This window comes from Emiliania huxleyi (genome assembly GCF_000372725.1).
Source record: "Emiliania huxleyi CCMP1516 unplaced genomic scaffold EMIHUscaffold_5, whole genome shotgun sequence".
Classification (NCBI taxonomy): Eukaryota; Haptophyta; order Isochrysidales; family Noelaerhabdaceae; genus Emiliania; species Emiliania huxleyi.
The window spans coordinates 693,099-712,212 of record NW_005198244.1 but is presented as its reverse complement, the minus strand read 5'-3'; the positions used below and the strand labels follow the sequence as shown (position 1 = coordinate 712,212).

At 65.3% G+C, this 19,114-nt stretch overlaps 5 protein-coding genes across 5 annotated transcripts; 2 read left to right on the top strand and 3 right to left on the bottom strand.

Annotated features, from left to right (window-relative positions):
• Window positions 1–2,096: 2,096 nt before the first annotated feature.
• EMIHUDRAFT_350223 (histone deacetylase RpdA/Rpd3) lies at window positions 2,097–4,467 on the top strand (the record flags this gene model as incomplete). The annotated part of the gene is made up of 9 exons (XM_005766998.1): window positions 2,097–2,275; window positions 2,367–2,596; window positions 2,859–2,955; window positions 3,037–3,084; window positions 3,160–3,304; window positions 3,445–3,578; window positions 3,823–3,959; window positions 4,030–4,112; window positions 4,311–4,467. Coding segments are annotated over exons 1-9 (1,118 nt in total), but the record flags the coding sequence as incomplete, so codon positions are not given.
• A 903-nt stretch (window positions 4,468–5,370) lies between these two features.
• EMIHUDRAFT_197089 (hypothetical protein) lies at window positions 5,371–6,657 on the bottom strand (the record flags this gene model as incomplete). The annotated part of the gene is made up of 4 exons (XM_005766997.1): window positions 5,371–5,568; window positions 5,866–6,002; window positions 6,048–6,141; window positions 6,283–6,657. 4 exons carry the CDS (start codon window positions 6,655–6,657, stop codon window positions 5,371–5,373), a joined length of 804 nt encoding a protein of 267 aa, XP_005767054.1.
• A 2,509-nt stretch (window positions 6,658–9,166) lies between these two features.
• Window positions 9,167–9,930, bottom strand: EMIHUDRAFT_461533 (hypothetical protein). The gene has a single exon (XM_005766996.1). It carries the CDS (start codon window positions 9,741–9,743, stop codon window positions 9,210–9,212), a length of 534 nt encoding a protein of 177 aa, XP_005767053.1. The 5' UTR covers window positions 9,744–9,930; the 3' UTR covers window positions 9,167–9,209.
• A 3,337-nt stretch (window positions 9,931–13,267) lies between these two features.
• On the top strand, window positions 13,268–13,624 carry EMIHUDRAFT_197086 (hypothetical protein; the record flags this gene model as incomplete). The annotated part of the gene is made up of 1 exon (XM_005766995.1): window positions 13,268–13,624. One exon carries the CDS (start codon window positions 13,268–13,270, stop codon window positions 13,622–13,624), a length of 357 nt encoding a protein of 118 aa, XP_005767052.1.
• Window positions 13,625–14,998: 1,374 nt separating this feature from the next.
• Window positions 14,999–16,045, bottom strand: EMIHUDRAFT_448151 (hypothetical protein; the record flags this gene model as incomplete). Its single annotated transcript, XM_005766994.1, has 6 exons — window positions 14,999–15,065; window positions 15,132–15,201; window positions 15,324–15,372; window positions 15,441–15,519; window positions 15,649–15,676; window positions 15,753–16,045. Coding segments are annotated over 6 exons (585 nt in total), but the record flags the coding sequence as incomplete, so codon positions are not given.
• Between the last annotated feature and the right edge of the window lie 3,069 nt (window positions 16,046–19,114).

Here is a 19,114-nt window from a genome sequence, read left to right as displayed (position 1 = left end):
GCGGAGGGCGGCGGCGCGCACCCAATCTCACATCCTCTACAACCACATGCAGCAGCATGCGATGGACACGGTGTCTGCGCCGATCCCAAACGACAAGGACACCAACCGGTCGCTGATCGACATTCGGCTCGCCATCGACAACGCGAGGTCGGAAGGCAAAGTCATCACCTACGCGCAGTACGTGCAGTACTGGTACCGCTGGTTCAAGAAGCGCGGGTGGCCGCAGAGAAGGCTGGCTCGCTTCCAGCAGGAGCTTCGCGCCAAGTGGGCCGCCGCTATGGACACGGACTAGGTGTGTGTGTGGGTGTGGGTGTTACGTTGGCGGCGCGCGTACGGTGCGTAGTATGTACGTTTTACGTGGTACGTCGTGAGTACGTGTGTGAAGCAGGCTGCTACAATGCTCACCTTCTCTCCCGTCGAGTTGCGGTCGCCGCTCGCTCCTCGCGCAAGTCAAGGCGGACTGCTCGGCGAAGGGGTGCGCAGCGCCCCCAGAGGCCGCCACCGCCGCCGCCGCCGCGCCTCCGAACCATCTGCCTTCGCCTCGGCGGACGCAGAGGTGGTGAGTGCCGCGCCGGCTCGAGCTGCCGCCAGTCTCGGCGCCTCGCGAGTCGCGAGGGGGCCGAACATGGCGCGCGCGGGTGACGTAGGGGCGATCGCGCGTCGCCCCGGGGACGTCCGTGGCCGCAAGACTCGCTTTTCTCGGGCAGAAAGCTCGGGATCGGCGAGCGGGGCAGGCCTAGGCACGCGCTCCGCCCCCCACGACATTCCAATGGAAATCGATAGGTTTGAGCTCCCAGACCCGACCACCAAAGCAACAGGCTGGGAATGGGGCGTCTCACAATTTGGTGCGAGAGACGGTCTCAGACCCCAAAGAGAATGCAGAATCTAATGTTTTTTCACACACAACACAGACACAGACACTGCGCTCCCCTCAGCTCCCGCGCTGGCAGGGAGACGCGAGCCCTGACGGAGTCCGGTGGTGGGGGCCCGCCACGCAGCTATAGCGCCGCCCTGCGCTGACATGGTTCGTGCTGAGCCGCCGCCGCCGCTCGCTCTCGAAGAGCGTCGCGCTGCTGCCCGTTCCCGGAGCGCAGAGCGCGAGTTTGGTGGTCAGGGCCTCGCCTGAGGGGGGGGGGGGAGTGAGGACGTCACCGAGCGGGTGGGGCTGCCGGGAAGGTGGTGGGCGGGCGTGGATGCACCTCAAGTACGAGCGAGTAGCGGAAAGACCGCCCGCTACTCCGGCGGAAGAGTGCTCTCCCGCCGCCCCCTGGGTCACCCCGAGTGACCTCGCAGCCCACGCCGTGAGGCGCTGCTGCTGTCAGGGGATGTTGGGGGCGTGCAAAGCGGCTGGGAAGAGACGGCCAGGCTCCTCGCGGGCAAAAGACTGACGTGGCCGCCGCATTCAGCCTCCGGCGGGCCTCCGGCGGACGCCTGCGGCGTGACGCTCCGCGCGAACAGCCCCGTCTCGGAAGCGCTGCGGGACGGCCTCGCTTCAGCGTGCGCCTGCCGGGGTGGGGTGGTCACCAGATGAAATCGCGGCCGCAGCTGCTTCGAGGGGTGATTGAGGCCGGGCAGGAACGGCTTCTCCCGAGGTGCCCGCATCGAGTAGGCCGACGCCACAAGCAGGAGGGCTGCGTGGACCTCCTGGGCCTTCTTGGTCGGGTCGCTCCTCCTGGCATGGCGCTCGGCCTGCGAGCACGGGCGGAGCGAGCGGTGAGCGGGCAGTGTGCCGCCGGGCGGGGAGCTCCGTCACCCTATCGCGGAGCTCTGGTCCCGCCCCTGGGCCGGGATGCGACCCACAATAAAACCCGTCCCACCCGAAGCGCATCTGCCGGGAACGGCCTCCTCGAAACGGAGGCGCGGCGCGGGCGGCGCGCGGGGCAAACGGGCGCACCTTGGGGGCTCCGAGGGGCTTGCGGACGGGCTTTCAGGCCAGCCGCGGACCGGCGCCGGGTTCTCTCCGCGCCGCGAGCCAGGCGGGGCCGAAGAGGAGGACGGACCGCTCAGTCTGCCATCGTGGCTCTGTGGCCCCCGAGAGACCTCGCAGGCAGGTTCAGACCCCCTGGGCTCTAGGGGCCAGCCGGGGGTTGCCTCCCTAAAGGCGCCCGGAGAACCTGAAGCTTCCGCCCGCATGTCAAGCGCAGCCACACCGCCGCAAGCGCAACAAGCCGCGCCGGACGCCACCCTTGCAGCAGAACGAAGGGTCACCTACCTCCTGGACGACCACATTGGGGTGCACGCGTCGCCAGAGGCGTCGCTGCGCAAGCCGCACACCGTCCGGCGCGCAGAGCCCGCACAGAGCCCGCACAGAGCTCTGCACAGCCTGCGCAAGGCCTCGTCGCCCACCCACTGCCTCTCCACACACCGTCAGGCTGACCGACAACCTGGTCGTCGACTGCGGGCTGGACAAGCACATGACCATGGTGCGGAGCGGCGGCGACGGCTGGTCGCCAGCGCCTGCCGCGACGGTCCGCCGCTACCACACGGACGCGTACGTCGCCTTTCTCGAGAAGATTGAGCTGCACGGCAAGGAGGTGGCCAATGAGGCTGCAAACTACGTGCTCAACAACTCGGTCTGCTTCAGCGAGACGGCCTGGTGCGGCCGCGCCTCTCTGCGCCTCTGCGCGCCTAGCACTTGAGCAGATGACAATCTCCCCATGACTGCGATATCGTCGCGGTATCTCATCGGATGGGGGTCCCCACAAGCACGGTAGTAGCTGCGGCGGCGGTGTGGGCAGTGGTGTGTCCTGTGGCATGGCGGGCGCCGTCCCAAGCGAGCCGCGGCTCTCTGCCGCAAGCTGCGGCCGCGGGAGGCCAGCCACCTACCGAGGCCACCTCGCCCCCTCGGCGTGGCGCAGGCCGTACGCGCAGATCTACGCGGGCGCATCCATGCACGCCGCCGAGCTCCTCGCCACCGGCAAGGCGGACATCGCCATCAACTGGAGCGGGGGGCAGGCGCCCGCTGCTGCCACTGCTGCCGCTGCTGCCACCATGACGCTTCCCCAACTCTCACCCTCGTGTTGGTGACCGCCGCAGGCGCACGCGCGGCGTGACTGCGCGTCGGGCTTCTCGTACGTCAATGACGTGCCGCTCCGCGCGCCGCCGCGCAGCCCAGCCCAGGGCACGTCCACGACACGTCCACGGCACGTCCTGCCATAGGTGGTGCTGGCCGTGCTGACGCTGCTGCAGAGCGTCGAGCGTGTGCTCTTCATCAACGTGGACTCGGTGCACGCGTCGGGCGTCGAGGAGGCCTTCTACACCACCGACCGCGTCATGTGCGTCTCGCTGCATCGCCACGGCGACGGTCTCACGCGCCATAGATGCGTGCAACGAACCCGCGGGCATCGCATCCCACGCCTTGCTGTTGCTGCCTCCCCGGCCCGAGTGCTCGCTCCCTCCCCACACACTACTCCACTCTCCAGCGCCCGCGGCCGTGCCATGCAGGCTACTTCCCCGGCTCGGGCGGCGCAAAGGACGCGGGCGAGCGGGCGGGCAAGGGGCACAACATCAACCTTCCCGTCGAGCGCGGCTTCAGCGACGCCGACCTCGAGGCCCTGCTCCCGCCCGTCGTCGAGGCGGTGAGGCTTCCTGGAGACGCTAGACACTTCCTAGACACTCCCTCCCGCCCGTCGTCGAGGCGGTGGGACTGCTCCCCCCTCCCTCCCCTCCCTCCCCTCCCTCCCCTCCCTCCCCTCCCTCCCCTCCCTCCCCTCCCTTCCCTCCCTTCCCTCCCTCCCCTCAGACACACCGCCCTGACTGGGCTGGCAGCGTGGCGGGATATTGCGGGGGGAGATGCCTCACCTGCTGCTGCTGCCTCCTCAGGCGGCCGCCCGCTACCAGCCTGCTGCAGTGGTGCTGCTTGCCGGCACGGGCTTGCTCTCTGGCGACCGGCTCGGCTGCATGAACGTCACGCTGGGCGGGTACAGCAAGGCGGTGGAATGCGTGCTCGCGCTGCGCAGGCGCCGAAGCCGCCTGGTCGGCGGTGCCAGGCGGGAGCGGCGTCTCTTCACAGCCTGCAGCCGTGAGCAGGCCTACGCTGCTTCTCGGCGGAGGGGGGTACACGACTTCGATCGCGACGCGAGCTTGGGCGGCGGCGACTTCCCTCGCGTGCGGCGCGCCACAGTCTAGATGCCCCCGGCAAATCAACCACCGCACAGACCACGCACGCACGCACGCTGCGCACGGCAGGTTCGGTGTGCCAGTAGCTCTGGAGTCTCTCGGGTGTCACCGCGAGTCGCAGGAGTCGGCGGGAGTGCGACGCGCGCCTGCGCTCGCACCTTCCGGCGCGTGACTGTCTTCTTTTGCTCTAGGCGCGGCGCCGCTCCCCCTCGCTGAGCTCCGGCGTGGCCACGGGAGCCGTGCTGCTGAGAGCGCTCGGTTCCTCGCATCGCAGCTCTCTCTCTCGGGTAGGCCCGACCACCCCTGCCCGCAGCAGCTGTCCGAGACCGTCATGGGGAACGAGAACGGCGCGGCTACAGCTTGCCGCGACACTCCGCGATAAAGGACAACTCGGTGAGAAGCAGAGGGGTGTGAACAGGTGCGGCCGCGCTTGCCGCGACGCGAGAGGCGGCGCTGGAGCGGATCGCGTCGACGCCCGCACGAGACCCTCCTGTTGTGCCGTCGCCGCCCGCCGCCGCCGAGGTGAGGGTTGGCGTGGCGGTGGTGGCGGAGGTGGTGGGGTCGGGGGCGAGGGAGGTGGTGGCGGCTCTCAACTCTCTCCGACACCCCTCCTCCCCTTCTCGCTTCTGCTCTCACCCTCCCGACCGTCCCTAGCCCCCCAACTTATCCCCCGCACCTCTCCTCCGCTCCTTCAGGCGTCCCTGCCCGCCGACGGTGCGGCGCCGGCCGGTGCGGCAGCCTAGACACGGAGCACCGACCCAGATCTAGCCGAGACATGGCCGCCGAGACATAGGCGAGATATAGCCGGTGCGGCAGCCTAGACACACAGCACGGACCCACGGATGCGTCGAGGGGCCAGTTCAAATGTAAATCGCATTCGACGCCGCTGCAGCTTGCGCAGTCACGCAACGCTCCCAAGCACACCGCACGATGCCGGTACCCCGCCCTCAGCTCGTCGCATCTCACACACCAGGAGCGGCAGACAAGACGGCGGCGGCGGGTGGGAGCGACCCAGCGGCTGCCGAGGCGTCCAACGGCACGCCGTCCGCCGCCGAGCCGCAGCCTGCCGCCGCAGCGCAGGCGCCCGCCGCAGCGGGCGGAGACGCGCCACCGCCCGCCGCCGCCGGTCTTGCCGCCTCCGCGCCGCCCGCCGCAGCGCCCGCGCCGCCGCCGTCCGAGCCGGCCAGCGCGGCCGGTGTGCCGCCCGCCGCGCCCGCGGGGGCGACGGCGGCGGAGCCGATGGACGTCGACTCACCGGAGCCGCCGCCGCAGCACCTGCCTCCGCAACAGAGCGGCGGCGAGGCGGCCGCCGCTGGCATCGTTTGACGTCTGACGTTTGGCAGGCGAGAGGTGTGCTCGAGTATCCGCTCCCTGCTCCTCCCTGTTCTGCCTCTCGCTGGTGCCGAGGGCTTGGACGCGCTGTCCCCCCGACGACGCGCCACGCAGAGTCTTGAGAGTCAACAGCGCGCGACAGAGGTCCATGTCCATGTGCATGCGGTGGTGGGGAGCGTGGCGAGTGCCCCCGGGCGAGTGCCGTCTGCCGAGGGCGTTTAAATATTGAATTTGTTTTTGAAGAGATAGGAGCTCGAGGAAAGGAGACAAATGTGACACACAAATCTCGGCAACATCTCCCGTTCAAAACTAACCATCCAAACTTCTACCACAGACCGGGGCTTCCCGTCCCTCTGTACCTCGGCTCGCGCCTCCCTCGCGCTCGCCGCCGTCCTCGCCCGGTCGTCTCGGCACCCGGTACGCGAAGAGGCAGCTCGACGCGTCGGGAGACCAGCGGGAGGTCTCGACGAACGTAGTCCCCACCGCGGGGCCGAGCGCGTGCGAGGGCAGAGGGTACGCGTTCGCGACGACGAGGGCACCCTCACGCAGGCCTGCGCGCAGCGCGTCGCCTGTTCACAGCGTTCGGGCTTCGCAACTCTTCTGCCTCCCCAGCAGCGGGAGGGAAGCGGAGAGGGCGTCGCCGAGCCGCGGCATGATGGGCGGCACTCCGTACACGAGCACGACGTCCGCCTAGTCTCGGGTGATCTCGAAGTCGGGGGCCGCGCATGCAGCGGAGCATGCGGCTGGAGCTCGATGACACGGAGAGAGGCAATCTGCTAAACGCCGCATCTAAGGCCGCGCCTCTGCGAGGGCGGCCTCCCATAGCGAAACCTCAAGAGTCCTCTCTTCCGGCCGGCCCGCCGAGACAAGGCGCGAGTAGCGCACGAGCCACGGGTTGAGCTCATACCCGGTCGCCCTTCCGTAGCCGCCCGTCCGCGTCGCAGCGCGGATTAGCGCGCCGTCTCCAGAGCCGAGGTCGACGAGGTGCAGGTCGCGTGCGCGTGCGCCGGGCGCGAGCAGCGAGCGCGGCGAGCCCTCGCGCAGAATGCCATCCTTGCCAAAGAGTACCTCGATTTTTGCTGCCGCCGTCCGAACCCACGGTGCGCCGCGGCCGAGGCCTGCGAGGATCGCCGAGTGGCCGAGGACGATATTGCCAACGGCGAGCGCGCCGCCGGCAGCAAAGACGGCGGTGGTGGAGGGCGGCATATATACATAATATGTACCTCAATGTGTTTGTAAATGGTCGCGGGGCCGAGCAGCTGCCAGCGAGCGCTTTGCAGCGAGCCGTCTTATTACCAGGCTGCAACCCTAGTCTCGCACTGTGCTGTGAACGCTGCTGGTTGGCGTCGGTTGCGCAGCACCCCGTCCTCATCCAGGTTGTTGGTTGCTGCCCCAGGTCCCGCACTATGTAGTGTAATGCCCCGTTCCCTGGTCATGCTTGTTCGGGTACGTGTTTCGCCCGTCCCTGCCTGTGTCCGTCCACGTCGCCCGTCGGCAAAGCCGACGACCTATGGTGCAATACACGCCGCTGGTTGGGGAGGACGCGCCGCTCGATGCTGCGACGGCGCTGGCGATGCGGCTTCCTGCACGCGGTCCCGGCGGGCAGGCGTGGCCCACAGCTCTTCGGCTCGCTCCGCTCGCCGGCGAGTTGGTTGGTTGCTGGCAGCACCCCAGCACCGGGGGGTCCTGAGAGCTGCTGGTTGCCGCTCTGTTCACAGCACAGTGCGAGACTAGGGTTGCAACCTGGTAAAAAGACGGCTCGCAGCTAAAGCGCCGGCAGATTTGTTTTTTGTTTTGGTCCTACTCGAGTGGGAGACGGCCGAGGTTCTCGAGCTCCCCTCAGTCTTGTCTTGTGGTTCTGTGTGTCGCTCCTGTGTGACCGTCACCGCCCGTCCCGCGTCCACCCATACCGCGTTGGTGTCCCAGTCAGTCGTTGGTCGGAAGACTGTGTTTCGCGCTTTCGCCTTCCTATTTATTCTATGTGTGTATGTTGACATACCTCTCTGGACAGGGTGGCCCGCCACAACGACCCCTGGAATTGCGACTCGCCGCTTTCCTCCCGCTGTGATTCTGTGTGAGCTCTGTGTCTTGATTTGCCAACAATATACCTACACACATTGTGATTGAGGTGATGAGGAGTCAGGCCGCGCGGCGGGCGGCGGGACGGACGTAAGATAATGAATCGATGATTCGATCCGGCGTAACAAGCGCGATTGCACAAGGGGTGGAAGAGGGTCTGGCCACCGCGGGGCGAGGGAGGCGGTGGGCCAGATGCCGGATCCGCTGTGCGCGTTCGTCGGTCAGGGCGCGGCGCTGACCGCGGCGGCCGGGGCCGCGGCGGCGGCGAACGCCGACGGCGGCGGACCATTCCAGCGGCTCGGCGAGGGCCGGGGCGCGGCGTTGCGGGAGGCGTGGACGGCGGAGGCGGTGCACACCGTGCCGCGGAAAGGCGGGCGGCGGCGGGCGACGCCGACGAGCTGTTCGTGTACGCCCGTCCGCTCAATGTACAATGACAACGTATGTATGTTGATAGGTAGGGAGCAAGGGAGGGAGGTGATGATGAGTCACCTTAGTGGGCGACACGGTAGCCGCGCGCTTCTCCCGCGCGCTACTCGCTCATGGCAGCCGCGCCTTGCCTGGCCCTCCCGCCTCGACGGAGTTTTGTTGTAAAAATTCTCGAGCTGGGTTCGCGGAGAGAAAACACGTTCTACCGGCTGGCTACCTATCCAGTGTGGGTGTGGGGGTCTGTGGCACCTCAAACCCCGCCCTAACTTTAGTATATACCTATCCACCCGACCACCCTCCCTTTTCAGCGGAACCCTACGCCCTATACGGGGAAAGGAGCCCGAACCCTCTCCCGTCTCCGTGTCGACGTACCAAGACAAACTTGGCAAGCTGCTCCTCCAAGATGAGTGCGCTCCACGATGCACGAAGTGCTCCCCCGCGGGCGGGAGGGGCGGAGGCTCCCATCTCCGGACGCTCCGCCCACGTACTGGGTTGGGTTTTTAGGCGATTTGTGGGGTTGGCAGTCCCATGTAAGTCTGGTGCACTGGCAGGAGCCATACTCGCATAGGGGACGCGTGCTAGCTGACTGTAGCCAGCTTCCCGGCCCCTCCGGCGTCTACCGGGAGGCTGCAGCCTCCCGGTACGAGCTTGGGAGCTCTCCCGCACACCGTTTAAGCGTTTATAAGACCGTTTAAGGAGTCGGCGGCCCAGGCTGCCTTAAGACGGGCCATGGCCCGTTTTAAGCCGTTTAATCCGCAGGCGCCCCAGGGCCCACCCTTAAGCCCAGAGGGGTCCCCTAAGAGCGAGTTGGCAGTGCCACCCAGGAGGCCAGGAGTAGTCGGGCGGTCTCCCGTCAAGCGAGAGAGCCATCGGCAATGTGTGATCCGTATGAATCGGATGATTCTCCTGATAACCGCCTCAGCCACCTCTCGTCACAGTTTTCAATCAACAGCTAGCAAGCTAGCTGTTCAAGCTGTGTCTCGCCGGTGTGGCTGTGCGCGGCGACGCCTGCCTCCGGCGTCCGGGGCGCAGGGGGGCCCCGAGCCCGCCGACGCCCGGGAGGGGGGCGAAACCGGTGGCGGTGCCTCTGATGAGCTCTGTTTGACTGTTTCTGAGAGCTGGACATTTTCGTATGCGTTGGTATCTCGGCGCCTTCCAGGAGTGACGTGTCATGCCAGTGCCATGCAGGGTGCGCACACACTCCGGGGTATTTTGTTCAGAATGAAGTTCTGAAGAATTCATCACGCATCAACCTATCTCCTCCCGCCTGCGACGCTCGTCGGCAGCAGCGTCGCGCGAGCGGCGGCCGCCTTGACGAGGAGGTACGTGTAGACGAAGGGGCCGTAGAAGACGCCATAGTAGATTGGCAGATCGAGCCACTCGGTCGGCAGGCCGAGGTGCTCGAACGCTTCGCCAACGCCCAGCAGCGCCGCGGCGACGAGGAGCGAGAGGAGCGGGCACAGCGGCAGCATCCGCAGCGTCGCGCTCTGGAGTTCGGCCGCAAAGTCGGCACGGCTGAGCCGGCCGCGTCCGACCGTGTCGAGCCACAGCGTCCCGATGAAGAAAAACGCAATGAGCGGCGCCTTCAGCAGCGGCGGGATGCGCAGGCCCGCCGCCGCCGACAGGGCACGGGCCGAGCCGCTGAGCCCGAGGGCCAACACGCGCACGAGGAGCTGCAGTGCGGCAGCCGCGCCGCCGCTGACGATGGCGCGGCGGCGCGAGCCGTGCAGCCATTCCGAGCCGGCGTACGTGAGCAGGATCGATGTGGCGATCTCTGTCGGCGCCATGCGCTCAGAGTGGAAGGCCGGTGGCGGCGGGACTACGCAGGAGTGTGGGTGTTCGCTCTCTCGTAAAGCCTCGTGCCGCGCAGACAGGCGGTGGGCGGCGTCAGCACAGTCCGCGCCTTACACAAGAGGGATTTGGCATATGTGTATATGTGTGTGTATGTGTATCGAACAGACAGCCCACGGCCTCAGTGGAGGGCCGCACGGGGAAAAATAGCGTCGAGCACGCCGGCCCTGGATGTGAGGCTAATGACTGCACTCCAAGTGCTCCAAGCGCTGCAAATATCCCGGGGCTCAGCTTCCTAACTCCCTCCCTTGACGTCTCTTTTTTCTTTCTTTTTAGCTTCCTAACTAACTAACTGGCTGGGAAGCCAGAGAGAGAGAGAGAGATTGATGATTGTTGTTTGAAGCCAGTGCGCGCCAGTCCGGGAGTTGCGTCGTAAAAAATATTTCAGACACAACACTAGGCACGGGACCACGGGCGCGCACCCACGGGCAACAAAACAAAACAAATCTCTCTCTCCCACGGGCGCGGGGTGAAATTCTCAAAAAGGTGCAGCACTTCTAGCCGACATCGACAAAAGTCCCTCTCTGGCCCCGCGGCGAGCGGCCCCGCCGGAGGCGAAGAAAATTTCGCCATCTAGCGCTCGCAACACATAGATTTGACAAACACATGCATAATCAACACCTCCAATCTTCCCGGGGAGTGACGGATAAAGGCGTGCGAAAGAGCTATGAATCCGAAAGCAGCGAATCAAAGTGATGGCCCGCCGCAGGCGAAGAAAATTTAGGGTGGGTTCCCCTATCTTATGCCAAAGAACTCGAGGATTTCGGCGGCCGGCGCCGAGCACAGCGGTTCGCGCTGCCTGTATGCTCGCGCTGGCTACACCGTTGCTGTGGCCGTCTTCGTCCGTATTGTACACCGAGCTGGCGCCACAGCAGAGTACAACAACGGCTCGGACGAGCTGCTCCACGGTACTACATCATCAGAGGGCCCGGCAAGGTCCACGGCGGAGCTGGCAGTGGTGGGAGTGGTGGTAGGAACGAAGGCGCACCTGTCGGCGATTCACCGCCGTTCGTTCCCGTCTCTCAAAGCTGGTTACACCGTCGATGCGCACATCGAGGCGCTCGTGGACGAGAGAGACGTCGCCCTCCTCTTTCGTCCCGGGGCACTGTTCACGCCGGAAGGCCCCGTACACTGCCAAGTACATTAGCCTTCATCTCTCCTACCGCCGGCCGGGAGTGCAGCCGCCACCAGTGAGATTGTCCTCGACGTTGGCACCTGCGAAGTAATGAACAACAGGCAGTGCGTCATATGGCGCTATGATAGCCCTGCGGTGGACGTCCTCGACGCAGACGAGGCGGAGCTCATCTGCGCGGCGCAGATCCGGAGATCGCCGACTGTCTCTCTCTCCTGCGCGAGTGGTTGCACCACCCTGGATGAGGCATCTGGGCTGGGGCAGGGCCGTTAGTAGAGGAGGTCGACTGAGGGCGCGAGGCCACCAATCGTCAAAGTCTGCTGCTGACTGACTGTCAGTCACTGACTGAGCAATCGCATCGGCGGTACTAGTAGGGTTACTACGAGGTCTCTGCGCGGGATGGGCTGGGGCCCTGCGCCCCAGTCGATTGCCGCATAGTTCGTCGTAGTAGCCCTATCATAAACCTCTTATTCACACCTTGCACTTTGAAAAAAGAAATGTCCGACTTTTGTCGAAGATCCGGAGGGTTTATCGGAGCATCACCCCGCGCACCCTGGCACTAACACAGGTTGTCTTCAAAATTCTTTGTCTCTCTCGCGAGACCGAGAGAGATTGTTGTTGTTGTTGTTCTGTCGCGAGAGAGAGAGATTTTAGAAAACCAACAAGAAATCACGACTCGCACAGTGATTTGGGCTCGGCAGCTTGTCAGCCCTCAGCCGAAGCTGGGGCCGGTCCCGTAGCCTCGAGAGAGCCCGCGCCGATGAGTTCGACGCGGTGGGGGGGGCCTGCGGAGAGGCCAGCGAGATGGCGATCGCTGTACTTCATGGCGCCCTCAAAGTGGGGCTGGCTGACAAGCCAGAGGTCGATAACGACCCATAGGATGCCACAATGCCTGGAGGAGAGGGAGGCGAGGCCAGAGGCAGGCTCAGCTGCTCTCAGGTGATCTCGCTTTGGTGGCTGAAGGACCCGATGGTCCTGTCACATTCGTGTTCCGAGTCGTGGGGGTAGAAGTAAGAAGAATTCGAGTAGAAATCGAGTCAGCACTTCCTTGTAGTACAGCGGACCGCCAGGCTCGCCGGCAGCATCCGCAGGGAGGCAGCATATGAGGCACCAGTTTTCTGGAGAGCTCGACAGCTGCGGCCGCGATGGCAGAGTCGGCCGCGGTTCGAGCGAGCAGCTTTTGGCTGCGGGATCGAATCGCGGAAGGCTCATGCCCTCGCGGAGCGACGCGGGTCGCGCGGCGCGCGCGTGTGCGAAATGCGACAACAGACGACAGATGATAGACGCCTGAGCGCTGTACGCCTGAACTTTTGTGGCCGCAATCGCCACCGCCGCCATCTTGACGAGCAGCGCGAGCGCGCTCGTCGGCGGCCAGCCGTCGCGGGCCGGGCCGAGCCCGGCCTCGACCGGCCGCGCCGCCGCAGCATTTCTTCTCTCTGTCGCGTGAGAAAGAAAGAAAGAATTTTACAACCAAATCTCTCGCACACGCACGTCCCGACGACCAAGGGTTAGGGTGGGCGAGGGCTAACACCACACTCCTCTCCTTAAAATCCCTGTGTGGTGGCGGCGTGCCGTCCTCCCATCCCTCCCGCCTTGGGTTGTCTGTTTTCTTTCTTTTTGCACGATTCCCGACACACCTTCACGTGGGGGGGGGGGGGGGCTAGCGCAGAAAACCAGGAGGGATGAGAGAGATATGACGTGTGAGTGTTAGAGTTGTTTGGAGGGATGCGGATGGGAGCATGGGAGGACGGCACGCCGCGCCACCACACAGGGCTGAATCGTGAATCGTGTGCTGCCCCTTCTTTTCTAAAGTTTTCTAAAGTGCTGGGCCAGAAGACCGGCCCGCGCGCGAGGTGGGGTGCTAGTATGAGCCTGACCCAGCACCAGGTCGTAGTGTTCTTGCTCCAAGTGCTTTTGCGCTTCACGGCGGTTAGTGGTGCACTAACCTCCGAGAAACAGAGCCCGCGCCGATGAGTTCGACGCGGTCGGGGGGGCCTGCGGTATACAGTGAGAGAGTGACAGTGAGAGAGACACTGGAGAGAGAGAGAAGTCGAGAGAGAGTACACTACACACAGAAACCACACGCGGTTAGCCGGGCCTGCCTGCTACACGATGGTCATTCTCAGAGTTCTGTCTGCGTGCCGCCTTTGCTGCCTCCAGCTTGGAGCCGGCAGTAAAGAAAGTGGGCGGCGGCGTTGCGACGGGGACGGCGGCGGGCGGCGGCGGCAGGGGGCTGGGGGGGTCGGCGATGCCGAGGTGTGTTAGGCGAATTCAACAATGAATTCTTTAGCGCACTTCATCTCTCCCTTCTTCGCACAGTCCTCTCATATGTTTTTGGGCCTGACTTCGGCTGTGTCGTCTCTCTCCAGCGCATCTCGCGTCCGGTTCTCGCATCTTATGTCGCCAGTCAGAGCCTTGGCCACCGCCGCCGCCGAGCCTGACGACAAGGAGCCTGACGCCTGCGAGCTGATTGGCGAGGAGCCTGCGACGGGAGTCCAATGGTGGGCCTGCGAGGAGCCGAACGATGCACTCGCCTGCGAGGAGACGGAGTTTGGCGTAGGCGGTGGGCCGGGTATCCTGCCTCAGGACGGGCAGGTCCTGTGCAAGTCGTCGCCTCCCAAGCCGGAGCCCGCCACCTTCTTCGGCGTGACCCTCCCGCCAATGCCGTGGGACAAGGCTAGCTGATGTCCGGTCTGGCGCCTGGGTCTCGCAGTCTGAGAGTGTCGCCACCGCCCGCGGGTGCGGTAGCTTCACCGCCATGTCGCATGATGCATATCTTTCTGTCTCGAGCGTGTCGGCTGGTGGGGTTCACGCGACCCCCCCGAAACAAGCTCACTTGCATGTATGAAACATACACGTCGCGGAGAGCGGCTCGATTAACTGTACACTAATGGCTCGCTCAGTCTGCCGCGGGCGGAACCGTAGCGGCGCCGCCCGCCCAGGGGTCCTCCATCTGGCATGCCATCTCCTCGGCGGCGGGTTCGAGGACCGCAACCACCGGGAGCGAGGCGGTGCGCATGCTGCCGCCCCGGCCGGCGCTTGCGCGAGGGGCGCAAGGGCCGACGCTGATGCCTCTCTGCGAAAGGGACGAAAGCAGCGCCTGGCGCTGGCGGCGGCGGCGGTGACACCGAACTACGCAAGCTGCTGCGGCGGCGGCGAGAGCGACAACGGCGGTCGCAATCAGCGCGACCTCTGCGGCGTCGCCGGCGGAGAGGCCGCCGCGCTGCGCCGCCTCGTAGTAGCTCGGCCGCGGCGGAGGCAGGCGCGACGCGTGTGCGACGTGGCGGCGCCTAGCAAGTGCCGAGAAGCGTCCAAGACATGTCCTGGACGTGTCCGGGAGACGGCGTGGCGGCGCCTAGCAAGTGCCGAGAAGCGTCCAGGACATGTCCTGGCAAGCGGCGCGTCCGAGGCGCGTGGGCGCATGAAGTGGAGGAGCGCGTCCTGCGGGCGGCATGCGCACGCGCGAGTCAGCATGCGCACGCGCGAGAGAGAGGACAGTGGGCGAGAGAGGGGGAAGTGCCGCTAGGTGCATGTGGCCAACGTCGCGTCGTCTCGCGGGCCCGTTCGAGCGGAGGGGGGTCGGTGCTGCGTCTAGGAAGCGCGGTCCTCGGCCCACGGGGGCGCGTCGTGCCCGCCGCCGCCCCACACGCACTCGACCACCTGATGAGGTACAATCTCGACCGCCGTGAGATGCAGTCGAAAGAGGGATCTCGGCGAATCTCGGCGAACGAATGCATCGCACCTCGGAACCGCCCGCACAAAACTGGTAGCCCACGCAGCCTCTGCCGCCCCACGAGTGCGGCTGTCCGAGCGGTTGTGGCTCGGGCCGGCAGCCGTTCGCCTAGAAGGCTCCTGGAAGGCTCCCGGAAACCTCCCAGAAGGGTCGCGGCGCGGGCGGGCAGACGCCTCAGCCCACCGGGCTGTGACTGCGCGCGCCGCCGTGTACCTCCAGCCCCCGGCGTAGCTCGTGTCGACTGCCACGCCGTCGCTCGCCTAAAACAGAAAGCAGTCCGGCTTGGAAAGACAGGTGTGGAGAGAAGGTGCCGACCGCCCCGTCGCCGCTTGCGTTGGCGGCGGCGGGAGGGACCGTCGTGTCTAGCTCGCCCCACACGCCAAAGAAGGCCGCCTGCCCGCAGGGACAGTGTGAAGAGGCGCTGTTCACAGCCCGCCGCACACGCGCGAGCAAGGCCGCCGGCGGGTGCAGCGGCGGCGCGTTGAAGCCGGCATGAGGGGACCCAACCACGGGCGCGTAGCCTGCGAACCGGGCCGGCGGTGTGAAGACAGGAGCGCAGGTGTGAAGACAGGACCGCAGCTGTGGAGGCAGGACCGCAGGTGTGGAGGCAGGAGCAGGCAAGAAGGGTCTGGGGGCGGAGAGCCTGCGAACCGGCCGGCGGTGCGCGGGTCGGAGGCGAGCTCGTACAGAAAGATGGCGCCTAGGACGGCTCTGAGAGGCTCCGAGGAGCTTGCCTCCCAGGGTCCCGGCACAGAGAGATGGCTCTGCCGTTGGACACGCCCGTCGCAAAGACGCGGGACGCATCGACGCACACGTCGCCGAGCAGCTCGTCGAGCAGCGCCGCCGCCTGCGCCGCATGTTGGAGAGAGTGTCGAGGCTTCTTGTCGTGTTGTGTTGTGTTGGCGGTGTTTGGACGCTGGTGAGTCCGCCTGTGCCACGGAGTCCTCGCAGGTCGTCCACCAGCAGGCGTCATCACACGTGCCGCAGGAGGCGTAGCAGTAGCCCTTCGTCCCGGGCGGGTCAAACAGCGAGCCTGCAGGGAATACGAGAAAATCGGAGAGGGTTTGTCAGCTCCTCCACCCTCCCAGGCAGAGCGAGCCCGTCGGGTCGAGGCAGGTGGCGCCGAGCCGGCCTGGAGAGCGTGTGCTGCCGCCGCCGTTCCACGACGGCCACAAATCGTCTGCAAAGCCGGTCGGTGCGGCGACGATGTAGCCGTGCTGCCGCCCGTGCGCGAGGAGCACGGGCCGCTCCGACAGGTTGCCGGCCCACCCGTGGAACGAAAGGACCAGCGGCAGAGGTGTTTTCCCGTCGGCATGTTGTGGCAGCATCAGGCGGTATTGTGTCGGCTGGCCGCTGGCCGGCCGGTACCGCATCGTCCGATCGGAGGAGCCAGGTGAATGTGCGGAGCGGCCACATCCCCAGCTCGGAACGGGGTCCGCCGAGACGCTGCTGGCAAAGGGTTGGCCGAGCATGAGCACACCGGGGTCTTGGGGCTGACGAGGTGTGAACGTGAACAGAGTAGCCACTCGCTGTCGATCGTTACGGCACGCATGGGGGGCCTCCCGGACGTATAATCCTAGCCCAATAAGCTCCACGGAGCAGATTTGGATTTTTGACAGAATTAAATGCACTGCCCCCGCACGGTACTATAACGATCGTAGTTTTGGGGGTGGCGCCCCTCACAGCACCACACTGACGCCGGACAGCCCGAGCTTAGCCTAGCAGTGAGTGGGAATCGCCTGCCGGTCGGCTTGGCACGAGCCAAGCACTTGGGTGGCCGTCAACCGAGTCTGAGCGGCGCCTGAGGTGGGTGCCACGGCGTCCGCACGAAGGCGTGGCGGGGTGAGGAGCCAGGGGTGGTGAACACCTCCCCGACGGGCGCGCGGCGCGCCGGATGGTCCGCCGAGGCCGCCGCCGCCCCGGCGGCGGCGATGGGGGCGGCGGGGCCGACCCGGCCGGCGTTTGTCGGCTCCACCTACAGAAGAGCAGTCTCTGTGGGTCGACGATACTAACTCGGTAGTAACGCTGAGCGGTGCTGTGCGACGCCGCGTCGTGCGCGAGGCGACCTCCTGAGGCTACCTGAGCTGGCAATGGATGCCACCAGGGCGCACGGCTAGCAGGAGCCAGTCGAGCATGCCCTGCTGTGGAGCAGAGCCTGCTGGCGCACCGGCGATACTAACTCAGCGCGCCGCGAGAGGCGAATCTGGGCGACTTTGGAGGCGCAGTTCTCGAGGTTGCCGTCGACGATTGATGTCGGGTAACTTGTCACTGCCGTTCGGGAAGGTCTTCTCTCAGCAGGCCGAGCGCCGTGGCATCGCGCTGCTCGCAGCGCTGTGCGGCGCCGAGAACCCCCAAAACTCGCGAGACCTCGATACTAACAAAGACTACGATACTGGAGGTACCTACCCGGGTAGGTGAGGCGACGAGTATCTCGCCGCGGAAATGGTGAGGTACCGGGTAGAGCACACCGCAGAGCCAGGCGAGACCAATGGGTCCTCAGAGAGGGTTCCCTATGACGGGGTGTTCGCCGCGGGCATCAAGAAACCATACTACTCTCCGCGAAAACCTAATTCATTTTTCTCATTTTTACGACCTGATTGCTAAAAATTCCTACGACCTGATTGCTAAAAATCTCTCTCTGACGACTGACTGACCTGGGGTGCCAGCTGAAGCTAAGAAACCACGGCGTGGGATGGGTGGGGTGTGTGGAAAGGCTTAGAAAGAAACGGCGGCGTGCCGCGAGATCCTGTTTTCTTAATGCCCGCAACAGACTGTAGGGTAGCCGGAAGGGGTCTGTAAGGTAAGGTGTAAGTGACTCGCGCCAAAACGCCCTACCTTGTACCTACCTATCCGCTATCCCCAATTCGCGCAGCGAAGCGAAAATGGCGAAAAATGGCGAAAATCGGGGGTACCTACCTATTGCAGGGCCCTTTTGGCCGTTTTGGGCCAAACAAGATCAACCTACCAACCTATCGGGTGGGAGCTGGGAAATCCACAGCGAGTTGCAACAGACCCCCTATCGCGCCAGCTAGGAGCCCGAATAAATAAATAAATAAATAAATAAATACGGACACCTCTCTACTGTGAGGTGGGTAAAAAAGAACAGGTCCCCGCCCCGAACCCTCCCGCTGCGCTGGTAAAAAACAAACTGGGCGGATGCATATGGGACCCTCTGCGTCCCTGATCGTCCTTCCAAGAGCCTGCTCACGTGCACGTGGTGGGGACCCTGTCGTCCTTCTCTCCCACCCCTTCCGTTTTTGGCGTGCCCGCTTTTTTCTTTACTTAATATATGGGACCCTGGAGCGGCCGCACAACTGCTCGGTACCCCCCCTGCACCCACAACTAAGCTCATGGCCGACCCCCCCCCCCCCGGAGGTGGCGGCGATGGCACCGGCGAAGGCGGCGGGGGCGACGGCGGAGGCGGCGGAGGGGGCAGGGGAGAGAGCGAGGGCGGAGGCGTCGAAGGGGGGAAAGCCAGCGGAGCGCAGTAGCCCCAGTCGCTTGATTGACAGGTGGTGCTCTCGACCATGCACCACTCGCCAGCGGCTTCGCCTTCCGGGTCCCCGCAATAGTCAGTGATGGTCACTCCGAGATACTCGACGCTCCACACCTCCAAGCACTCACAGCCCTCGAGCGTGTATCTTACGCCTGGCGTTGGCGGTGGTGGTGGTGGCGAGGAAGACGTGGAGGGTGGCGGTGGCAAGGGTGGTGCTGGTGGCGGCGGTGACGCGCAAACCACAAACGTGAGGCCAGCGAGCTTGCATTTTCCGCCGGTCCAGCCGCACATCTGGCAGGGGCTGTCAATGCTGCAGCCATCGAGGTAGCTGTCGACAATCGGTGCCTCGACGTAGCCGCTGTTGCAGGCGTCTTCGCCGCTATTCTTGAGTCGCCAGCACCAGTCCATGGTGGAGTAGCTGGGAGCGCCATAGCCGAGCAGCTTGGTCATGCTTGCAATCTCTGGCGGGTCCTTGCAGGGCATGGGTGGCGGCGCGGGCGGCAACGGTGGTGGCGTCGGCGTCGGCGACGGCAGCGGGACCGGTGGCGGGGAGGGTGATGGGGGCGGTGCTGGAGGCGGCGGGGGTGACGGGGGTGGCGACGGCAGGAAGGGCGGCGGCGGCGAGGCACAGTTCATGAACGTCTCGCCTCTGAGCTTGCACTTTCCGTTTGAGTAGCTGCACATCCGACAGCCGTAGGTGCACGGCGCAAAGCTGCCAGAGACAGCTCCGCCCGGGTCGTTGGAGGGATCAACATACGCGCTGTTGCACGCAGAGGCGCTGTGCCGCAGCGAGTAGCACCAGCTCGAGGCGGAATATTGGGCGAGGTAGCCCGCCAGCCGCGTCTTCCCTTCGAGCTCAGAGAGGTCCACGCAGGGCTGTGCCGCGGCCGCGCTCACCAAGCCGAGTAGCATCGCACGTCGTGGAAAACTCGCCATGGAAAACTCT